Genomic DNA, 19,860 nt, shown 5'->3' with positions numbered 1-19,860 from the left:
ATTTGTCAGCATTAGAACACAATTGGATAACATGGCCGCTGCAGTCAAGGGCATCATAAATGGGCAGCTGCCAATAGACGTATGGCTCCTTTGGCCAGAAGCAAGTTGGCCTAAGCCCACAATTCAATTAAATACAGCCTTAGCTTTGGGAAATTCCAACCAGCCCCGGCGAATATTTATGGCAACTCGAGGTGGAGAAAAAGACACATAAATTTGTTTCCGCCCGACGCGATAAGCGGCAAAACATGTTGATACAGAGGCAAAATAAAATATGTCGCCTGAATGGAGACCAGGATGCAAAGCCCGAAGATTTATGCCGAAATAATCGCTGGCGGCCATAAATTATAGCCAGCAGCTAGACAAAAATCTCCGATTCATCGATTTTCCATCGAGCTGTCAGTCACAAACAACACTTTGTTCTACCGAAACATGTTATAAAACACACACGAGTCACCCCACACACATTTAATAAAATCAGGAAATAGCGCGGTAAATTTAGCAGGATGTTCTCAGGTCGAGTCCCCATGATGCAGCACACTCGCAGGGGCACAGTGCCCATGACCGAGGAGCAGCGGTATGGTGGTTTCGTTGTAATATAAGGATATATCTAAATTCTCGACTTTCTAATTGCAGCAGTATGAAGTCCGAGTCCCAAAATGACTCAATCAAGTCATCTGAATGCAGGATGCGATTGATTTCACGGTAAGAAAATATTAAAATCCATAATGATATATTATGAAAGATTGAATCTTGAAGTTTAACTTACAATTTACATATACTGAATCAATAAATACGATGTTTAGTCATAACAACATTTAAAGTCTTTGGGTCATATACAAAAATAAATGTTATATTGAAATCATCGTTAAGGATCTTTAAAATACATAATATTTTTAAGATGAATAACTATCATCTTTTTTGAACATTTTTAAACATTCCAAGATCTCCTACTTATCCGAAGCAATGGTTTCCTCGTTTTATCCATACCTATTTATATCCCCTTAGCACCTGGATGCTCCTGCTGGACTACAAGCAGTATAAGGCAGCTCGAACCATCCAATCAAATTGGCGAGGATTCTACTACCGGAAGATGTTCGAGGACAGAAGAAAGGCGGCCATTACAATCCAGCGGTGGTGGCGTGGGTTCTCGGTCAGAAACAATCACTACAGCTTTGTGGAGAACATGCTGCAGAAGCGCCTGGTGGACCACTACCACAGATCGGCCACCAAGATCCAGGCTCTGTTCCGCGGATGGTGGAGTCGCCATACGATCCACGATAATAGCAAGTTGCTCAGGTTGCAGGTCTGCGCCGCCGAGGATCTCCTAAATTGCGTGGCCTTCAAGTTGCACCACCTGCTTCGCACCTACGCCATTCCCGGCGTCTATTCGCTGAAGAACTCCAAGTAGGACTATAATTTTTGATTCTATATAGTATACACCTTTATATACCCTTAATATGTACTCAAAGAATTTTCTATTTCTTACTATTTATTATATAATTTCCTTAACAGCTGCTTGTCGCGAGTAGAGAAACTGCTGGCGAGCCTGCATTTTCGGTTTCACAATGGCAAGGAGAAGCTGCAAATTGCCAAAAATCTGGCCGATAAAAAGAAGGATCAACAAATTTATAAGAAAAGTGCAAGGCTCAGTGATGTTCCGTTCAGAGGAGCGCGATATTGGAGCCAATGCAAGCCAAAGTGCGAGGTAGCCCTGAAATTGTCCAAGGATATTGACAAGCGCATGTTCAGGATCATTGAAATGTACGATGCTTCGCAGAGGGATGCGCAAGCGGCCTTGGCCCAAAAGAATTTGGCATACAGTAACTATATTCAGAAACTATATTTAAAAATTCAGTTTTTAAACGATTTTTTATAATTAATTTTACAGAAAGGCAGAAAAAGCTAATGAACAATATAAAGAAGTCGGCTGAGAGAAATAAGCGTGACTTTTGCGGCGATGTTATTGCCAGCATGCGCCGCTGGAAAATCCTGGTGGACAACAACCTGAATGTGGACAAAAACATTTTTAGGAAACCGGAAAATCTAGAGAAGTTCCTCGCCGAAATATCACCTTACGGGAAAGAGTTTGAGAACTGCACCTGCTATTGCCGCATTCCCGTACTAACAGAAATCTATTGCGGCTAAACACTTTACACAATACAACCTGTAAACCACTATGTAATATTTTATTAATAAAACAACTATGTAAAGAATTTGATCACTAAGCAATTTTATTTGCAATTTGGTGAATACACTGAGCTTTATCGACAACTTTCCTTAATCAAATGTGGATCTTAGAACTGCTTTTTAGCTGAAAATTGCGTTGAATATATCGACTGAAAAAATATATATTATTAGATGTTAAATTCTGGATAGACTCTGTTTTCTCACCAAAAACATTGCCGAAAAATCTGAGCAGTGCGGTGACGAATGAGGGTCTTTGCGTGTCGGTCCAGCTATCGGTCATGTGATCTATTTCGCCAGATTTTATTAATGTTTTGGTAATCTGCTTCTGGATTTATCTTACCCAAATGCTCGCAATCTAATCGCTCGTTGTTCAAATTAAAGTTTATATCGCCGCCTATGGGCGGGGCCACAGACTGATCGATCTCCGAAATGTCTGGATCCGCCATGGTTAACTTTGAATTTATTCTTAAGTCAATGAAGTTTTCTGTTTAAAGATTCTGCACAACTCATAATTTTGAATAAAATTTCTTTTATTTATTTTATCGCCCGTTTGAAATGTGTTTGGCACAGCTATGATTTTGATTTTGGAATACTGGGTGATGGAAATACGAAAGGTTAAGCATAGATTACTTGGTTTGGGGTTAAATTTAAGGAACAAATTAAATTTACTTTAAAAAATGAAAGTTTTTATAGCGGTAAGAAATGTATAATGAGTTTGGCTGTTTTTTTAATTATGAAAAAAAAATTATAAGTGAAAAAGATAGGCTTATTTTTTTTTTAAAAATTTAAACATGTTATGAAAACTTGTACATTTTATCAATTTGGTAAAGGTGAATTGGATTAGATAGTTCTTGGAAATTAGTTCTTAGAAATATTGCTTTCTAATAAGTTAAAAATAAGATATAACAATTGCCTAGACTATTAGATATCCGTTACTTAATTAACCGATTTTAAAGTAAATATTCCTCCTCGTATTGATTTTAAATTGAAATACTGCCATTGTCATAAATCAAGCTAATTATCAAATAGTAAAGGCTTATCAATAAAGATAGGTTTGTTATTTAAGTTTGGTAATTTTCTTAAGGACCATTTTTAAGAAATATTTTTGTCTTCCGAAAATAAAAACATGTCACAGTTAGTTAAATAAATCATGTTATTAATTCAACTAACTTGGAAACTCATTTTAGAACTATAGAACTGATAATCTCTCACCTTATTTTAACATCTAAGCAACCCTCTTAAAAGATTTTACTCATCCCTATTTCTACTTGTCAGAGAAAAGTCAGTGTAACTTTGAAAGCGAAAGTGTTCAGGTGCTAACGAAAAAAATGGACGGTATTCTTGGGCTAAGGGACATTTGTCCGAACCTAGAGGGAATGCAACTGCGCACTTGCATTCAAAAAGCGGTGAGTTCTCAAGTTACATACACATATTGAAAAGGAATGATGTACGTACTCCTTAGCTGACTTGCTACACCAATAGTCAAAGGCAGACCATTACGAAGCTCCTGGAGGAAGGCATTAAAAAGTGCACAACTCCATATGAATCCTATAAAGCGGATCTGATCAGGGCAAATATCCTGCTGGTGGCCTGCTTCACCAATATGGCCTACGAGGAGCAGGGCAAGCTGCGCATGGCGCTACAGGCCAAGCTTGTAAATATTTTCCAGACACTGGAGGGCTACAAGGGACCCGATGATCTTAGCCTTCGTGTAATCAAGGGATTCGCCCTGATGCTATCACCCAGCACAGCCCCAGAGGCAGATGGCCTGTTTGACGGCATCCTCAGACAGAATTCGAACCATATTCCGGCCCTGATTGGACGTGGGTGCTTGGCCTTCAATCGCCAGGACTACATAGGATCCCTGGGATACTTCAAGAGTGTCCTGATGACAGATCCTGGAGGACCCGTTGATGTTCGCGTAGGGATTGCCCACTGTTTTTGGAAGATGGGTGATCTGATAAGTGCCCGCCGTTCTTTCGAATTTGCTTTCGAGCATAACCGCAGAAGCCAAAATGCGCTACTTGGTATGGCCATCTTAAATCTGAATGAGAGCGACACACAACTTTATAATGAGGGTATTAATCTCCTTAGCGCGGCCTTCGAAATTAATAAGCGACACCCGGTAGCTCTAAGTATTCTGGCTAGCTATTACTATTCCATTGACGATCACCAAATGGCGCTGAGATTGGCTGGAAATGCCATTGGGTTCACCGAAATCCCGCAGCTGAAATCGCACAGTTTCTACCAGGTGGCCAGGAGTCAACATGCCATTGGGGAATACGAGTATGCCAGGATGTACTATCAAAAAGCGGTGGATTCCGCACCGGAAGGCTATGTGCTGCCTCAAATGGGCCTCGCCCAAATGTACCTGAGGGACGGTGAATCCGACAAGGCCAAGATCTGCCTGGAAACATTCCTCAAGTATCTGCCAAACGAATCGAATGCAATGCGGCTATTGGCCAGAATTTATCTTAACGAAAGGTCGCCAGGGCAAGGGGAAAAGGCCATTGAAATGTTGATAAAAGTGGTGGCGAAGCCATCGGCTCACCAGGACTGGGATAGCTGGTTAAGTCTGGCCTTGGCCTATCAGCAGAATGGGCTCTGGGAGTTGGCCATCAATGCATATGACAAGGCTATTACAATATATATGGATCAGAGACTCCAGATCCCTGTCGAGTGGCTAAATAACCAGGCGGTCAGCCAGATGTCGGCCAAACAGCCAGAAAATGCCCTCGCAACCCTCCAGGAGGCGTTTCCCAATATGGGAAGCCAAGAGGATAAACCCAACAAGTCTACTAACTATCTCACAATGCGGTACAACTACGCTAGGATTCTGGAGGCCATGAGAATGTACGAAAAGGCTCAGACGCAGTATAGTAGTATCATCGCCAGCTATCCAGACTACCACGACTGTCACTTGAGACTGGGCCTGATGGCGATGCAGTTGGGTCAGCTGAACAGAGCCTTGGAGCACTTCAAGGATGTCCTGGCCATAGAAAACGACAATATTGGGGCCAGGTGAGTCCCAAGCGAGTTAATTAGATCTTAAATAATATATGTTTGTAATGCATTCTGTAGGACCTACCTGGGGGAATGCTATATGATGCTCAGTCTTAGCAAACAGTCCATATACAACTACAGTGTCATTCTGCGTAGCCCTGGAAACACCGAAGACAGCTACTGCTTGATGGCCCTGGGAAACTTCTATCTGAAAAAATGTCAGAACAGCGTGACGAAGGGAGATTTATCGTCAGCCAAAAGAAGTCTGGAAATTGCCTTGAACTTTTACACGAAGGTAAGATCAGCATATCATAAATATAAATAAAATACTAATACATAATGAACAAATTAACCCAAAACATGGCCCAATTAATATTTAATTATGCATTTATAGATTCTCCAACGCAGTCCCAGAAACGTTTGGGCAGCCAATGGAATAGGAGCTGCCTTAAGCACCTTTAACTACCTCTCCGAGGGTGAGGCCGTCTTTAAGCAGATTCTCGAGTCTGGAAACAAGTGCCCCGCTGCCCTCCTGAATTCGGCTCACGTAGCCCTGGAACTTGGCCAATTCAAGCTGGCCAGCCAGACCTACAAGCTGTGCCTAAAGGACCATCTACCGGAGAATTGTGTGGAGGTGATGCACTACCTAGCCAGATCTCTGTATGGGGAGAGAAGGACCGGCGAAGCCAAGATGTGGCTGCTCAGGGCCCGACACTTGGCCCCTCAGGATCCGCATGTGATATTCAATCTGGCCCTAACCATTAAGAAGGAAACCAGAGATCTCTTAGCCCTGCCAAAACCGGAGTGTGATGATCTCAACAGATCTGAACTGGAGCTGAAAGTGGCCTCTAAGTGACTATAAAGAAAGCCTTACCATCGATATAGATGTTGAATAATATGTACTTCCAGATATTTTTCCTACATTCAACAAACACAATCTAGCGTTGCTGCACGTTCGTGTGCCAAAGCATCCGACGATTGCGAGGTCTTGATGGGGAAATTAAAGGACCATCTCGAGCAAGTGCGTAATTTGAAGTTAGCGGATGAGCAGCGCATCCGCTTGCAGGAGCAACGCTTCCAGGATCACCTGCGGTCCCTGGAGGAGCAGCGTCTGAAGCGGCAGGAGGAGGAGGAAGTCCTTCGGAAGAACCTGAAGGCCAAGCGGATGGAGGTCCTGGAACGCACCAGGAAAATTGTGAATGCCCCTCTGCAGCCTAAAGAGCCCAAAAAGGATTCCAGCAAGGGCAGGAAAAATCGGCAGGAGAAAGACGGAGATCAGGAGAAGAATCAAGAAAAGTCAAGAGCCAACAAATCTCACAAAAGGGCTGCAAATGAAGAATTGGATAAAGGTGTGACCAAGAAACCCAAGTCAAAAGAATTTATAAGTTCTGATGATGACAGTGATTCGGAAGAAGGCATAAAAACAAATCCTAAAGCCAATTGAATGGTTTAATAAACAGACCAATAATGTTTCTAATAAACTTCAACCTTTTTTTAAACTGAATTACAATTTCATCATCTTTAGTATATGTATATACCTATATACCTATACCTCCTACCTGTTTCATACTATCCGACGAATACAATATACTCTGTTACTCCGCGAGTAACGGATGTATCATAAATGAAATGGACCTTTTACAAAACAAAATCCTGTAAAAAGTCATTAGACCACACAATAAATTCAGTTGCATCACTTAAAAATTTCGAAAAACAAAGGTAATATCAGGTGTGCGCGCTGAGAGACACGAAACATGCAGTTTACTCCTCGAAACTTTTACCTTCTGACACAGCTGCGAATTACGAGCCAAGTGCACGATTTATGCCGAAAACTTTTCAAGGCGAAAAACATTAGGCATCCGGAGAGCAAACATGCAAATACCGAATGGAAAAGCCGGATGTGAGGGGGGATTTTCTCGGAACCTGTCCCTGAACGAGCATAAATTAAGAGGCCAGTTGCTGTTGCTTTTAATTAGACACTAAAACCCGGCCTCGACTGTCCAATGGTCAATGGTCAGGGCATCTCCTTCTGGCCAGGACATCAAAACGGAGCTCGGCTCAGCATGGGGCCTTGGTAATTGTACCATCGCCATCGTCATCGCCATCGCCATCTCCATAATAATCACCATCCTCAGATATGCAATTAGAGGACAAACGAAAAATGTGTCTTGGTCAGGCGCTGTCATCGCTGCCCTGGGACAAATACATATTTCCCAGACTCAGAAGTATATATATATTATATGTACAGTGAAATTAACCATATTCATCAAGCCCACAACTAAATGCAACATTTTCGGCCGCTAATGACGAGCCGTTGTCGCCGACTTGAATGGCAACTTGTATTGCCCCGGGGCCAGGTTCTTTATCACTCGGTTAATTACTTATGGAGATGCCCTCCCCCGATCTTTTGTGGTCACTTTCCACTGGGCCTTGGATGTCCTTGGATGCCGTTCTCCTCTGGCAACGAATTTCGTTTATCTTGCGGTTGACATGTCAGGTCTCTTGACATGTTCCACTGACATTATTATAATGAACCTCATTCTAACCAACAGGTAAGAGTCAGTTTTGCTTTGGTCTTGAATTCATATGTATATGTAGAGTATCTACAAGTCCTAAATATGTTATCTTAACAATTAGTTAACATATTATTAAATGAAGCAAATTAAAATGTTTAAATGAAATTGATATTTCTATGTTTAACAATGAATAATGCTAAATTTATATTGAGAAATGTAATAGTTTATTAATTTAACAACTTTGTTACTCCTGGATTAAACTTATTTTACCATTGAATAATGTAAGTATGATACATTATGTCACTTTTAATTTAATGAATTAATTTAGTAATTAATCCATATATATCATTCCAACATCAAACCCATAATACCCACATCAATGCTAAAAGCAAGACAGCTGAAAAAGGGGCTGCAAAAAATTAGACTATTTTAAGCTTATTAAAACTTTCCAACTAATTTATAAAAACATTTGGCACAGCTAACGAAACTTTTTCGCTTGCTGTTGTTTTTTCTCTCTCGGTTTCCAGGCTTTTCGGGGAAAATCTCAAGCCGCTTTTCCAAACATTAGGAAAGCAGGCGAGCGAGGGGGTTGGGTTGAGCCTTCGAAATGATGTAACCACACCAAAATGGATTCCTAAAAATAAAAGTTGCATTGCCAACAATTTCACTTTCAGTTCAGTTTTAATGCATTGTGTGTGGTCCGTGGGCAGCAAATATTTCGGGTTTTTCCGCCTGTTGATTAAGTGTGTTAAGAGCCAAGAGTTGTCCAACTTTCAGCTGGCCAAGATAAATAGTTCGGACAGTTTGTTCGGCCTTGCTTAGTTCATAAGCAATTTATTTTAAGTTGTCGTGACGAATCTGTTGGCCAATTTATAGAAATTTGATCATAATAGCAATTGCTAACATTGAAACATTTAATGGCCTCGATTCTGATGAGCTTTTCCCCCGCACTCGCATGTGTCTATGACCCTTTTCATGGGGTGGACTTGGGAGGAGGGTCTGCTGTAACCGCAACACAAGGCGTTTCGAATGTTTCCTTTCAAATTAATTAGAAGTTTGCGGTGAGCAAGGCAAAGCGGAGCCAGTTGCCTGCTGGCCCTTTCGGCGTTGGCAGTCATTCATGGACATCATCATCATCATCGGCCTCATTGAAGGCAACCGAGTAGGCCACAAAATGGTTTTTGGCCAACAATGAAATCTGAGTTCTAATTGCCGGCGCACAAACATATAATTAACTAAATAATGAGATGAGTGGGGCGAATGGTATGGGGCTGTGTTTGTATCTTAGCCATTTGGCTGCTGTTAACGGCATCCGTAATTACCTTTGATATGCTCAGCCACACGACCAGGAGTCGGGGTTTTTCAATTAATGTTGGGCAAATGTCTTTCCAGGTACCGTGCTTTGTCTGGCCTTGCAAAAGTTTTTTAATTTATTGGCCATAAATTCAACAACACTCGGCCATCATTGGCACCTGCCCGAAACAGTTAGTAAACATGGCAAATGTACAAATGCACGAACATCAAGTAAAACATATTTCTTTTGTTCGAGGCTTGAGTTGAATAACATTTATTATAACTTACTTGTCAGGAAGGAACGAACATGTTTATTAGTACATTTTATTTACAAATGCTTGCATTTGTTTGAAAACTATTAATTAGAAGTTAAAACAAGGAAGAACGCTATAGTCGAGTACCTCGACTATCAGATACCCGTTACTCAGCTAAAGGGACCAAAGGAAAATGGAGATATGCAAGCAGCAAATGCGCCACCTACCGGCGGTAGACAGATTTAAGCGTTGTGGGCATTAGAGTGGGCGTGGCAAAGTTTTTTTTAAATCGATAGGTATTGACGAGACCAATACATTTAAGTTAAAATTTTTTATCTAGCACGAAAATTGTGGGCGCCACAGGCTTGGGCGGTTTGTGGGCGTGGCAAACTTTTTTTTAAATCAATCGATAGGTATTGACGAGATTAATACATTTCAGTTTAAATTTTTTATCTACCATGAATATTGTGGGCGCCACAGACTTGGGCGGTTTGTGGGCGTTGGAGTGGGCGTGGCATTTTCGCGTAATAAGCTTGCGCTGCGCTCAAGCCTACGGAATCTAAATCTGAAATCTCGTTTCTCTATCTTTGATATTTTCCGAGATATCCGCGTTCATATTTAAGATTTTTTGAAGTTTGTGGGCGGTTTGTGGGCGTTAAAGTTGGCGTGGCAAACTTTTTTTTTAGGTCAGTCGGTAGGTATTGATGAGAACAATACATTTCAGTTAAAATTTTTGTTCTAGCATCAAAACTGTAGGAGCCACAGTTTTGGGAGGTTTGTGGGCGTTAGAGTGGGCGTGGCACTCTGCTGAAACAAACTTGCGCTGCGCAGGAATCTCAGGAATCTGCATGCCTAATCCCAGTATTGTAGCTCTTATAGTTTCCAAGATCTCAGCGTTCATACGGACAGACGGACAGACGGACATGGCTAGATCGACTCGGCTAGTGATCCTGATCAAGAATATATATACTTTATGGGGTCGGAAACGCTTCCTTCTGCCTGTTACATACTTTCCGACGAATCTAGTATACCCTTTTACTCTACGAGTAACGGGTATAAATATGTAGTGAAAGTATGGTTTGAAATAAAAGCACATTTACTTCTAGTTATAAAACCATTTCTCTTATGTATATGCAATTTTATAACTCCTGTGTTAAATACGTCATTAACCTTCTACCCACTGACTTAACTTGGAAAACTACATATAATATATCAAAATGGTCAAAAAGCAAACCAAGAAAGGCCATGAAATTAAGAAAGGATGAGGAAGGCAGGTTCAGAAAAAGACAAAGAGCAACCGATTAACATTTATTGGGTCCGAACTTTAATTTGCCTTGTTGGCCGAGAAGCTTACGTCTCGCTGGCCTTTTGGCCATTTGACATTCGAACCGTGGCTAGATTTATGGGATGGCCAGTGTCGATTAGTTAGCCATAAATCTCTGGTGTTTGCTTATGGTCAGCAGTTCAGCCGATCGACTCGGTGACCCCGAATTATATGTTTCAGACACCCACTTTCCAGGATATCTTAGGCCTTTTTCCTCCCTGACAGCAAACTAATTTACGAGTCATGCCTGGAATACATTTGCCCTGTTTCTCCATCATTGCACCATTAACAGGTTAACTCATTTTAAATGAAATCTGCGCTGAGCGAAATATAAAAATATATGAACAGCAGGTAAGGAAAAGGAAACAGCGCAGGACTACTAATTTGCAAAGTTTTCTTGCTGACTGAACTTTAACCCTGCCGCAGGTGTTAAAAATGATTTGCAAAATGCAAAACTTTTCGTTATAAATTCATAGTCATATATAACTAACAAAATAAGGAGAAGAGGAAGGCCAAACGATTCGCGAAAGAAGTTAAAATTGCTTAAGTTTTATATACATTTTTCGTTTGCTGCAGTGAAATACGCAAAAAGTTTAATCAAACTCCACCAAATCGCCAAACCCTAAATCGTAGTTTAAGCTTTTACGGTGTTGCGTAAATATTTCAAATCAATAACTGAAATATAGGTAAGTGCTGTAAAATGCAACTAAAAATACTATAAATGTGCTTAAACAATTTTTATTAAATGTAATGCTTGTTATTCTTTAATTTTCAAAGAGAACGAGGATTTATACCCGTTACTCGTTTTCATTCAACAGATAATGAGGACCTCTCAAACGGAGAATAAAATACGGTTCGATGAAAAAATCATAACAATGTTAAAAAATTGTTTAAATTGTCCTAGTGTGACAGGAAATTAATACAATTTATTGTTTGTTTAATTTGTACATTTAAAATGGTTAAGTGGTATTTTGCTTTCTTCAGAGTAACAGTCATCAGTGATCGCCAATGGAATAGTAATAGGTAGCAAGAATTCTTAGAACTGCCGGATGCCGTTCATCATTTTGAAAGGCAGCGTTGAGGAGACTTATACCCTTTAATGTTGTGGGTCCGGTTGATTCAGCTGCAGAATGACCAATCCAAGTAAGAAATTCTGACAGCAGCTATTCTCCTCCTTCTTAAAGAAGCACTGGACACTGTCCAGATCACTCGTCCTCCAAAACCAGTGGCCTATTAAGACGGCGCTTAAGGACGCTCTTGAAGAAGCCCAGGGATCCTATGTAGTCCTGGCGATTGAAGGCGAGGCACCCACGTCCGATCAGGGCCAGAAGCTGTGCTGGGTGATAGCATCAGGGCGAATCCCTTGATAACCCATGCATCCCAGGATCGTCAACGAACCCATCTTATTTCGCTTTATATGGGCCAACAAACGCCACACAACCTCTACATTGATGATGTTCCTAGTTTCGGAAGCGATGCCAATATGAAACTTGGACAGTGTGGTCGGGGAGGAGATAGTAAACTTGCTACCGTGTTTCAGTGGACGGGAAACTTTTTGTGGAGTCATTGGAGCACCATACTGACATTCGGCATCCTACTAGCTTTCATAATCTTGGCGCTATATTTTGCTCCTCCACCAGCTCCGAGGTAAGGATCTTCTTGCCCGTCATCTGCAGCCACTCGATGCACTGAAATGGAGAAATAATGTTAATTTATTATGGCTTAAAGGATTATCCAGTTGTGTTTTTTAAATGGGGTAATGTGTGGAAGACCCAACGAAAGAGGATTCTCTGCCTTTGCAGAAAACCCGGACTCCTTCGAGGGATTACATTCTACCTATGAACACTCGGATTAGAGAACCTCATTTGATCATATTCTCTTTTAATCCGGTACATAGCATTTTTAAACATTTCAGAATTACGAATAAAATGTAATAAGAATCGGACTACAATATAATACAGCTGCTATAGGAAGGATCGGAAAATAAATTAGACATTTTCTGAATATTTCTGACATTATTTTTAAGTTTTCTAAAAATCGGAAAGCCTTATGGTCCTATAGAAATAACGTACAAGGGTGTATAAACTTCGGCTTGCCGAAGTTTGCTACCTTTCTTGTTTCAGTACATCGATTGGCTCCAGGTGATGGCCAAGATCATCAGTGGCTCCATAAAATGTTTCCTGCCCACTGAAGCCCAGTATCAGGAATACAATCTCCTCCGCGAACACTCTGTCTAAGGCCCATATCGACATCGCTCCCGAAACTACCAACATCATCAAGCAGAGGATGACATGGCGTTTATTGGCCAATATAAAACGAAAGATGGTGGGTTCGTTGGCGTTCTTGGGCTACATGGTTAGGAAGCTGTGAAAAAACACCTTTAGCGAATAAAAAAGAGTTAAACAAGTGCCTTACCTTTCTTCCTTCTAAAAAAAAAAATCAGAGAAAAAATGCCTTTCAGATAAGCGAACTGAATCGGTCGACACCGAAAATGAAAAGAAAATTGGAACGGAAATGACTAAGCACGTTGACATTTAGTGATGCGATGCTGAGCACTGTTTTTATTTCTATCGATAGATCGCATTTTTCAACACTTGTTGGATTAGAGAACTAGTTCATCTACAATTTGGAATTGTATTTTTAAAATACCAAAATATATAAAAACAATAAAGCAGTTTGCCTTACCTTTCTTCTTTCTTAAGATCTCGAGATACATCCAATGCTTTCTCCTTAAAAAATCAACAAACTTAAGTAATAGGTATCAATGGTTTCTTTTGTTAATAATAGTTTACTATTTGATCAATAACCTGTTTATTGAGCAGTGTTCCATGTAAATGCCAGGGATACAGTTTAAAATCACTTCATTTAAGATTCCGCCTTTGCTCTGTTTTGAATTATCATATATCATAATTATATTAGAAAAATTTCCTTTGTTTCCCACGGCTAGTTCCACTTATTTCCCCGAAAAGTATGCTACAGAAAGTGACCATAAGATATTTCGTGTCAAAAAAATAATACGAATAAGACGTGCCTGAAAATGGACAACGAATGTCCCTTGATATGACAACCAAACGGATAATTTTGGTAACTCCCACACAATACAAATAAAAAAGAAAAAGGGAAATCTAAAAAGCGGAATAGAAAGCGGTATTTACATTCCTCTTTCGGCCAAATGTCATAAATCTTGTACACCTGGTTGTGAATGTGTAAACGCCCACACGCTGGCACAGATAAATTCAGTGCCAAAATATTTAAAGTCTATTTGTTAAGGCCAAGAAGGAAAGGAAAACTGCGGCGAAAAAAGCACGGAAGACCCACCGAATAAAGCCGGAAAAACCGCCAGAACCACCTGAAAATAAGAAAGAGAGCGCAGCAGTTGTGGTGAAAGAGAGGGCACGAAAACCCCAGAGAAGCCCCCAACAATTTAACAACTGACTTCATGTGAACTAAGCAAACATGCAAGTGTGTGCACACACGGACTCACACGCACACAAATGCAGGAGCGTGGGTGTAAAAAAGAAAAATGACAGGAAAATTGCAGGACTGAGCAAACGCTTTTCCTTTTGTTCTAGGACTGCTCATGCTATTTTCCCCTTTGTCCTTTTGTGCTTTTCTTTATTTTCGGAGTGGTTCAATAAAAATTCGAGCTTTTTCAATTAAAAGTACTATTTTTTTCGACTTTAAAAGGCTGTTTTCATTTTATTTGGAATAATAGATTTTGGTTTTCAGTAGATTTCATAACTGCATATTAAAAATTTACAAATGAATTAATAATACATTTACCAACGTGGTAAAGTGTATTTAACTACGATAAATTGCAAATGGTGTATTCCTAAAATTGTTCAACATCCTCAAATTACCATGAACTTTTTGAGCAAGTGGCTGTTTTTAAAGGGGGCATAAAAAATAAATGAATACCTTAAAGAAAAAACATTTGATGAAGCTAAAAATTACCTTAAATTTTAACATGTAGGTATTTTTTTTGGCATTTACATAATGCAAATTGAATTTGATGAACATACAAATCTCAATGTTAATGCATAAATACAGTGCCAATAAAAAGTTAGTGGCCAAAGGCTGTTTACCCCAGAATTATTGAGTTCTTATTAAAGAGCTTTTCACAGAAGAGCTCGAAAAAAGTGTTATGCACTGACAAAAAAGGCTCATCCCTGGTCACACGGAAATATTGACAGGCACACAGGACTTAAGCGAAGATTAACTGCAGTCAGTGTGTGCATGCCATTTTCCCCATTTTCCCCACATATGCACGGCACGTATTTGAATTATGTGTGCCAGTGAGCCCGGAAAATACACACACGCCAATGTCAGACGGGGAAAAATATAAATAAATATATAAGCCCGACATTCTGAATATTTTCCCCCCTTTTTCACTGGGAAAATCGCTCATCGGCATCTACTTTTTTTGCACTGATACACAAATTAGTCTCGGCCACGCCCACTAATCATGGCGCCAAGGCAAGGCGGAAAATTGCTAGCCGATTAAATTGGCAATCAAGTGAAAAGACATCAGCAGGATGATTTTCACACAGACTGTGCGGCAAAGTCCTCTCATCTTGGCTGCCAGTAAATGGCATAATTACATGTAACTAGCCCAAAAAGTTTACATTTATGAGCGACTGGCGGCTGTCGCCTGTTACCTGTTTGCCAGTTTGCCAGTTTGCCCGTTACCTGGGGGATACGGCCCACATTCGGGCGGGGAAATGGGGAATTTCCCGGGGTGGTGGCGGGAATAAGCCATCATCCAAGCGGTGCTATTTATGTCGCCATCAGCGTGGCGGAAAAATGGAGACCCAGGGAAAACGGCAAGGAAAAGCGGGGAGTTTTCGGCTGCCAAATGGCTGCGTTGACACAGTTTCCCTTGTCGCCCAGCTGCGTCTGATGCTTTCCCCCCCCAGCCATTTTCCAGCCCCCTCTGTATGAGTATGTGTGTGGGGAAAATCTGCGGCAAAAAAGGACTAGCAAATTATGAATGAAAGATGGCGGTAAAGTTCGCTAAATGGCTACTGGAAAATGTGAAATACAGGGGTGCAAAAATGGGAAGGGAAAAGGTTGTGGCTGCATTCTTTGGATAGTAACTTGCAAAGAAATAATTGTTATAGGCTTTTAAGGAATGTTGGGAAAAATGTTTGCCTTAAACTGTTATATTTTAATAGTAAAAAAGATAAAACAATTTTTAGCGCATTGTGCGCAAGAAAAAATTTATGAATATCCCAGTAATGCGGTAAAACATTTTGTGATGCAGCGGAATTTTAATAAATTTTTTATATTCAAGTGTGAAATAATTTACACTATATCACAGGGGATAACAAATGTTGTTGCATTATATTTTAAGAGGGTGTGAAATTGTAGTGGGCTCATTAAAGTTTTAATTTCATTGGCTGAATAAATCCGAATCCAATTAAAATTTCTAATGGCGAAAATCAAAGCAGAGTTGCAAAGTAGCATCTGGGGATGACCTTTTTGCTCTTTGACCGTGCTCGCTGGGCACGGAGGTGCTGGTAAAAGAACTCTCTGATTGCAATTGACCTCGAGACTCCGAGCTGCCCACTCACTTATCCCCTATCTCATCGCGCTGACGGACATCCAGACACCATCTGGGCATATTTTAATTACCATTTAGGCAAACGTAAAAAGAAAAACCCAAAGAAAAAAGAGAACATTAAAGGCCAACTGCAGACGTCTCTGCCGCGCCCCTCGACCCCTGCCACGCCCCTTTGACCCCTGACCCAACTGCCGCTTTGAACTTCCAGCTCAACTTTCTGGCCGCCTGTCAAATGGGAGCGAGCGAAAGGGCAACAGAATGCGGCAAATGTTGTTCGGAATATTAATTCGGCTTTTTGGGCCGCATTTAAGGAGCTTAATGAACTTGAATCGCGGGATTTTAGCTAAAGCTACAGAGAAAATATTTAATTTATATATTAATTCTAACAAGAAAAGGTAAACATCTATATATTGTATCTTAAAGATATAAAGTATAAGGGTAAATACTTCTGGAAACGTTTTAAAAGTGCTTCAAGATGTTCCTGTTTTTATATATTTATATATTTTATATTTATATCATTCATAGTGTCAATATATGTAATTCAAATCTTGTACCATTAAATTTGTCCTAGTCATATTCTAAATTAATTCCAATAAATCTTATATCCCATTTCTCATCGTGTACATAGCAATGTGTTTCATTTCGGCCATCAATGTGGGGAGAAAGGTGGCAAAAAGGACAGAGAACAAAAAACTTTTAATGCCGCATCGTTCTATCCCTCGGTCCCTTGATATTTGTTTATTCTTTGAACTTCTCCAATTAAAAGTAAATATTGTGAGTAGTTTATCTCGATTTCATTCACAGCCGGGCAGTTTGCATAGTTGGCAGTTTTAGCCCGGCTTCCCCCGACTTTCCCCTTTTCCCACTATTAACAAGCCAACTTTGCTTGCATTTCGCACGCAATCTAAGACTGCGGCTTCGTCATTTCCACTCTAGAGCTTTCGCTTTGTATCCGCATCTGTATCTGTATCTGTATCTGTGTGTCTGTATCTGATTTACACTCGAATACAGCTCAACTTCGGGGCCAGAAACTTTTCTTTGCGCGTAATTTAATGCCTTTTAAAGGGGCAGTGCGGACAAAAAAACTTTTAGTGTGCCATGTAATGGCAGCCAAAATGGCTAAAATGAAATCACAGCTGACAGTTTTTTTTTTGGGGCCACATATCATTTTTCAGTTTCGCTTAGTTATACAAGTATAGATACAAATTTTATAAATATAATTCTATTATTATAATTAGTAATACTGGTTCAAATCCTTAAAAGCAATCCTTATGTTCTTGGAAACCATAAAGAATTTTTTTAATTCACTTACTAGTAGCTAGTCTATGATAACCAATAACCTACTTGTATATAATATTAGGTAATACTATATTCTTATTTAATCTGTTCCTAAAAATTATATTTTTAGTAAGTCTTTTTTAGAACATAACAAAGCTTTTCCTTAATTCCATTCAGTTTACCTTTAAGACAAACATCGATATACAACATACCATCGCAAAAATGTAGCACACATCCGGCTAATTAGTTTATCTGAAGATTGCAAAGTTCGCTCAAAGTTAGAGCTAAGAGAAAGTGAAAGTTTACTTACTATTCCCGCCCCCTTGGATCCCCACCCCAACTCCCAAGCAGGCACTCGAAATCACGTTGCAGCTAACAAAAACATGGAATAATTTTATTTACGATTCAACTTTGTAGTCACAAAATCATATGAGTAACTGCCTCAAAGAAAAGGGAAGGGAAGGCGGGGCAGATATGAAAGGTGCAAAGCGTAAAAAATCGTGGTAAAACTTTATGTGCGTATCCCTGAGATGATTTAAGTCAAGCGCCCAAGTTAAGTTTACTTTATGGCATAAAGAAAAAAACAGAAGCAGAGAATAAAATAATAAAAACGGAAATTAATGTAGGACGGCGGGGCTAGAGGACATGTGTGCGAATAATTTATACGGTCCCGAGACGGAATAAAAAAGGAATTATGTTCAGGATACTTTCAAAGTGTTTCATTAGACTAGTTGCAGGTTTTAAATAGGACTGAGACTTTATGTTTTGTCTGCGTTTTGCAATTTAATTCCACAAATGGCTTGCTTTTACTTCAGTCTTAAGCGCATTTACTAACTTTAATTAAAGGAAACCAAGTGTAAGAGCTTTAATGAACGAATTATCATTGGCAAAGGTTTTGAATTATGTGTTTATTTAAGCGGAAACTATTTAATTGCTTACAACTTAAACGTGGGACTTAAATCTTGGGCTAGCTTAGATTATTTAAAAGTTTTTCAGACAATTAAACAATTATGAAGAATTGAGATTTCTTTTTTAATATTATATTTATTGATATGTACATCCAATTTATTTTTTATAATTACTCACAATATTTCAAAGATATATATTTATCTAAGTTTATGACAAGCTTATTAAGTTAGTTTATATTTAATAGTAAATAACTTAATTGGTCATAACTTAAACGTTTGGATCAACATCTAACATTTATTATAAAATTATACAGAACTAAGAATTCATTTTGAGATTTGTAAAATGAATCCTTACATCCAATTTATTTGTTAAGTTATTCATATTACTTTATAATATATCCATTTCCAACTTTTTGCAATCATCCGTTGGCAAATGTGAACCTGATACTTTAGTCATTTCGGTAGCCTTTTCCTTGTTTTCCGTGGCCCTTTAAAGTGCTGTCCAGCGATTTTGTGGGCCTGGAGTGGGTCGCACCCCCCTCCCCCCACTTGACTGCATCGGCCTTGGTCCGCTCCACCCCCCCTCCCCCCAGTCCACCATTGTGGACCGTCTCATTTCCATCGTTTTGTCTCCGCTCCATTGTTCGGCCAGCAGCTCGTTTGGCCTTTGCCTCGGCAGCAACTCATTAAAAATTCCATTTTCATTTCGCCCATCATCCATTTTGATTTCATAGTCGAGTGGATGGCGCTGGGCGGCCGGGCTGCAGTTGGATTCTGGTCGGATTGGTCGGAATTGGATGGGATGGCTTGCCATGGGGCGGCCAACTGCGCGTCGCACAATTCCAAAGTGTTTACTTTCTTGCACATTGATTTCGATGGGACTTTCACTTTGGCTTTCGCCCTCTGCATTTCAACGCTGGGCAATTTGATATTTTATTTAAATAACCACTGCTGCCGACGCTCCGCCTCCGAAAAATTCTGGGAGAATTTTTCAACGCCTGCGTAATTAAAAAATAAATATGAGAATTATGAAGTTTTTCCAGCATCAGCTTTAATTTCTTTCGCCACACGCAGCCATATTGGAAATTAAAGGGGAGAGCGGCTGCCACAGTTAATTATTGGCCCTGCCAGTTTGGCGAACGTGCCGTATACGTAATTTTTATCCCGCCCGCTTCGCTGATGAATTGTTTGTCCAGCACTCAATCAATATATGTACACGGAACTTATATGCATGTAAATATGCATATATATTAATACGAGATTGGGTATTTGCCCTGGCGTTTGCTTCAATATATTTGATCATTAATTTTTAAGGCTAACAACGGAATTTATACGCGCAACCCGAAATGCACTTACTTCTGCGGGTAAATTAGCTTGATTAAGGTTTGTAAAACGCATCACAATTAATTAACCGCATTATTTATACATAATAGATTAATTACGCTCGATTAGTAAGGGCCTCTTGAATGCATTTCAGTGAATATGTGTAACCGTGAGCATAATGGATGTTATCAATTACTAATCCATATACATG

General features: G+C 39.8%; 3 protein-coding genes across 4 annotated transcripts; 2 read left to right on the top strand and 1 right to left on the bottom strand.

The window, feature by feature from the left end:
• Positions 1-503: 503 nt before the first annotated feature.
• Positions 504-2,210, top strand: LOC119550696 (abnormal spindle-like microcephaly-associated protein homolog). Its single transcript, XM_037859561.1, has 5 exons — positions 504-574; positions 634-702; positions 1,006-1,404; positions 1,513-1,820; positions 1,889-2,210. Exons 1-5 carry the CDS (start codon positions 504-506, stop codon positions 2,143-2,145), a joined length of 1,104 nt encoding a protein of 367 aa, XP_037715489.1. The 3' UTR covers positions 2,146-2,210.
• Positions 2,211-2,213: 3 nt separating this feature from the next.
• Positions 2,214-2,781, bottom strand: LOC119550697. The gene is made up of 3 exons (XM_037859563.1): positions 2,528-2,781; positions 2,392-2,472; positions 2,214-2,336 (listed from the first exon to the last, which is right to left on the bottom strand). Exons 1-3 carry the CDS (start codon positions 2,631-2,633, stop codon positions 2,308-2,310), a joined length of 216 nt encoding a protein of 71 aa, XP_037715491.1. The 5' UTR covers positions 2,634-2,781; the 3' UTR covers positions 2,214-2,307.
• Positions 2,782-3,491: 710 nt separating this feature from the next.
• LOC119550561 (RNA polymerase-associated protein CTR9 homolog) lies at positions 3,492-6,666 on the top strand. Of its 2 annotated transcripts, none has more exons than XM_037859349.1 (5): positions 3,492-3,593; positions 3,650-5,208; positions 5,269-5,485; positions 5,585-6,042; positions 6,100-6,666. In XM_037859349.1, exons 1-5 carry the CDS (start codon positions 3,516-3,518, stop codon positions 6,632-6,634), a joined length of 2,847 nt encoding a protein of 948 aa, XP_037715277.1. In that variant the 5' UTR covers positions 3,492-3,515; the 3' UTR covers positions 6,635-6,666. The 2 variants fall into 2 exon arrangements, with proteins under 2 accessions (XP_037715277.1, XP_037715278.1); XM_037859350.1 differs by lacking the exon at positions 3,492-3,593 and having other exon boundaries at positions 4,088-4,214; positions 4,282-5,208.
• Positions 6,667-19,860: the final 13,194 nt, after the last annotated feature.

Source organism: Drosophila subpulchrella, chromosome 2R, assembly GCF_014743375.2.
Source record: "Drosophila subpulchrella strain 33 F10 #4 breed RU33 chromosome 2R, RU_Dsub_v1.1 Primary Assembly, whole genome shotgun sequence".
Taxonomy (NCBI): Eukaryota; Metazoa; Arthropoda; class Insecta; order Diptera; family Drosophilidae; genus Drosophila; species Drosophila subpulchrella.
This window is presented reverse-complemented; position numbering and strand designations above follow the sequence as displayed.

What these genes read in the sequence shown, in the direction of transcription:
- LOC119550561 (XM_037859349.1), top strand. Translation starts at nt 3,516, where the DNA reads ATGGACGGTATTCTTGGGCTAAGGGACATTTGTCCGAACCTAGAGGGA. An exon ending in GCACTTGCATTCAAAAAGCG is followed by an intron (nt 3,594 to 3,649) that starts GTGAGTTCTCAA and finishes CGTACTCCTTAG; the next exon opens with CTGACTTGCTACACCAATAG. An exon ending in AACGACAATATTGGGGCCAG is followed by an intron (nt 5,209 to 5,268) that starts GTGAGTCCCAAG and finishes TGCATTCTGTAG; the next exon opens with GACCTACCTGGGGGAATGCT.
- LOC119550697 (XM_037859563.1), bottom strand. Translation starts at nt 2,633, where the DNA reads ATGGCGGATCCAGACATTTCGGAGATCGATCAGTCTGTGGCCCCGCCC. An exon ending in ATTAGATTGCGAGCATTTGG is followed by an intron (nt 2,473 to 2,527) that starts GTAAGATAAATC and finishes CTGGCGAAATAG; the next exon opens with ATCACATGACCGATAGCTGG. An exon ending in ATTTTTCGGCAATGTTTTTG is followed by an intron (nt 2,337 to 2,391) that starts GTGAGAAAACAG and finishes ATATTTTTTCAG; the next exon opens with TCGATATATTCAACGCAATT.
- LOC119550696 (XM_037859561.1), top strand. Translation starts at nt 504, where the DNA reads ATGTTCTCAGGTCGAGTCCCCATGATGCAGCACACTCGCAGGGGCACA. An exon ending in TATTCGCTGAAGAACTCCAA is followed by an intron (nt 1,405 to 1,512) that starts GTAGGACTATAA and finishes TTTCCTTAACAG; the next exon opens with CTGCTTGTCGCGAGTAGAGA. An exon ending in CCAAAAGAATTTGGCATACA is followed by an intron (nt 1,821 to 1,888) that starts GTAACTATATTC and finishes TTAATTTTACAG; the next exon opens with AAAGGCAGAAAAAGCTAATG.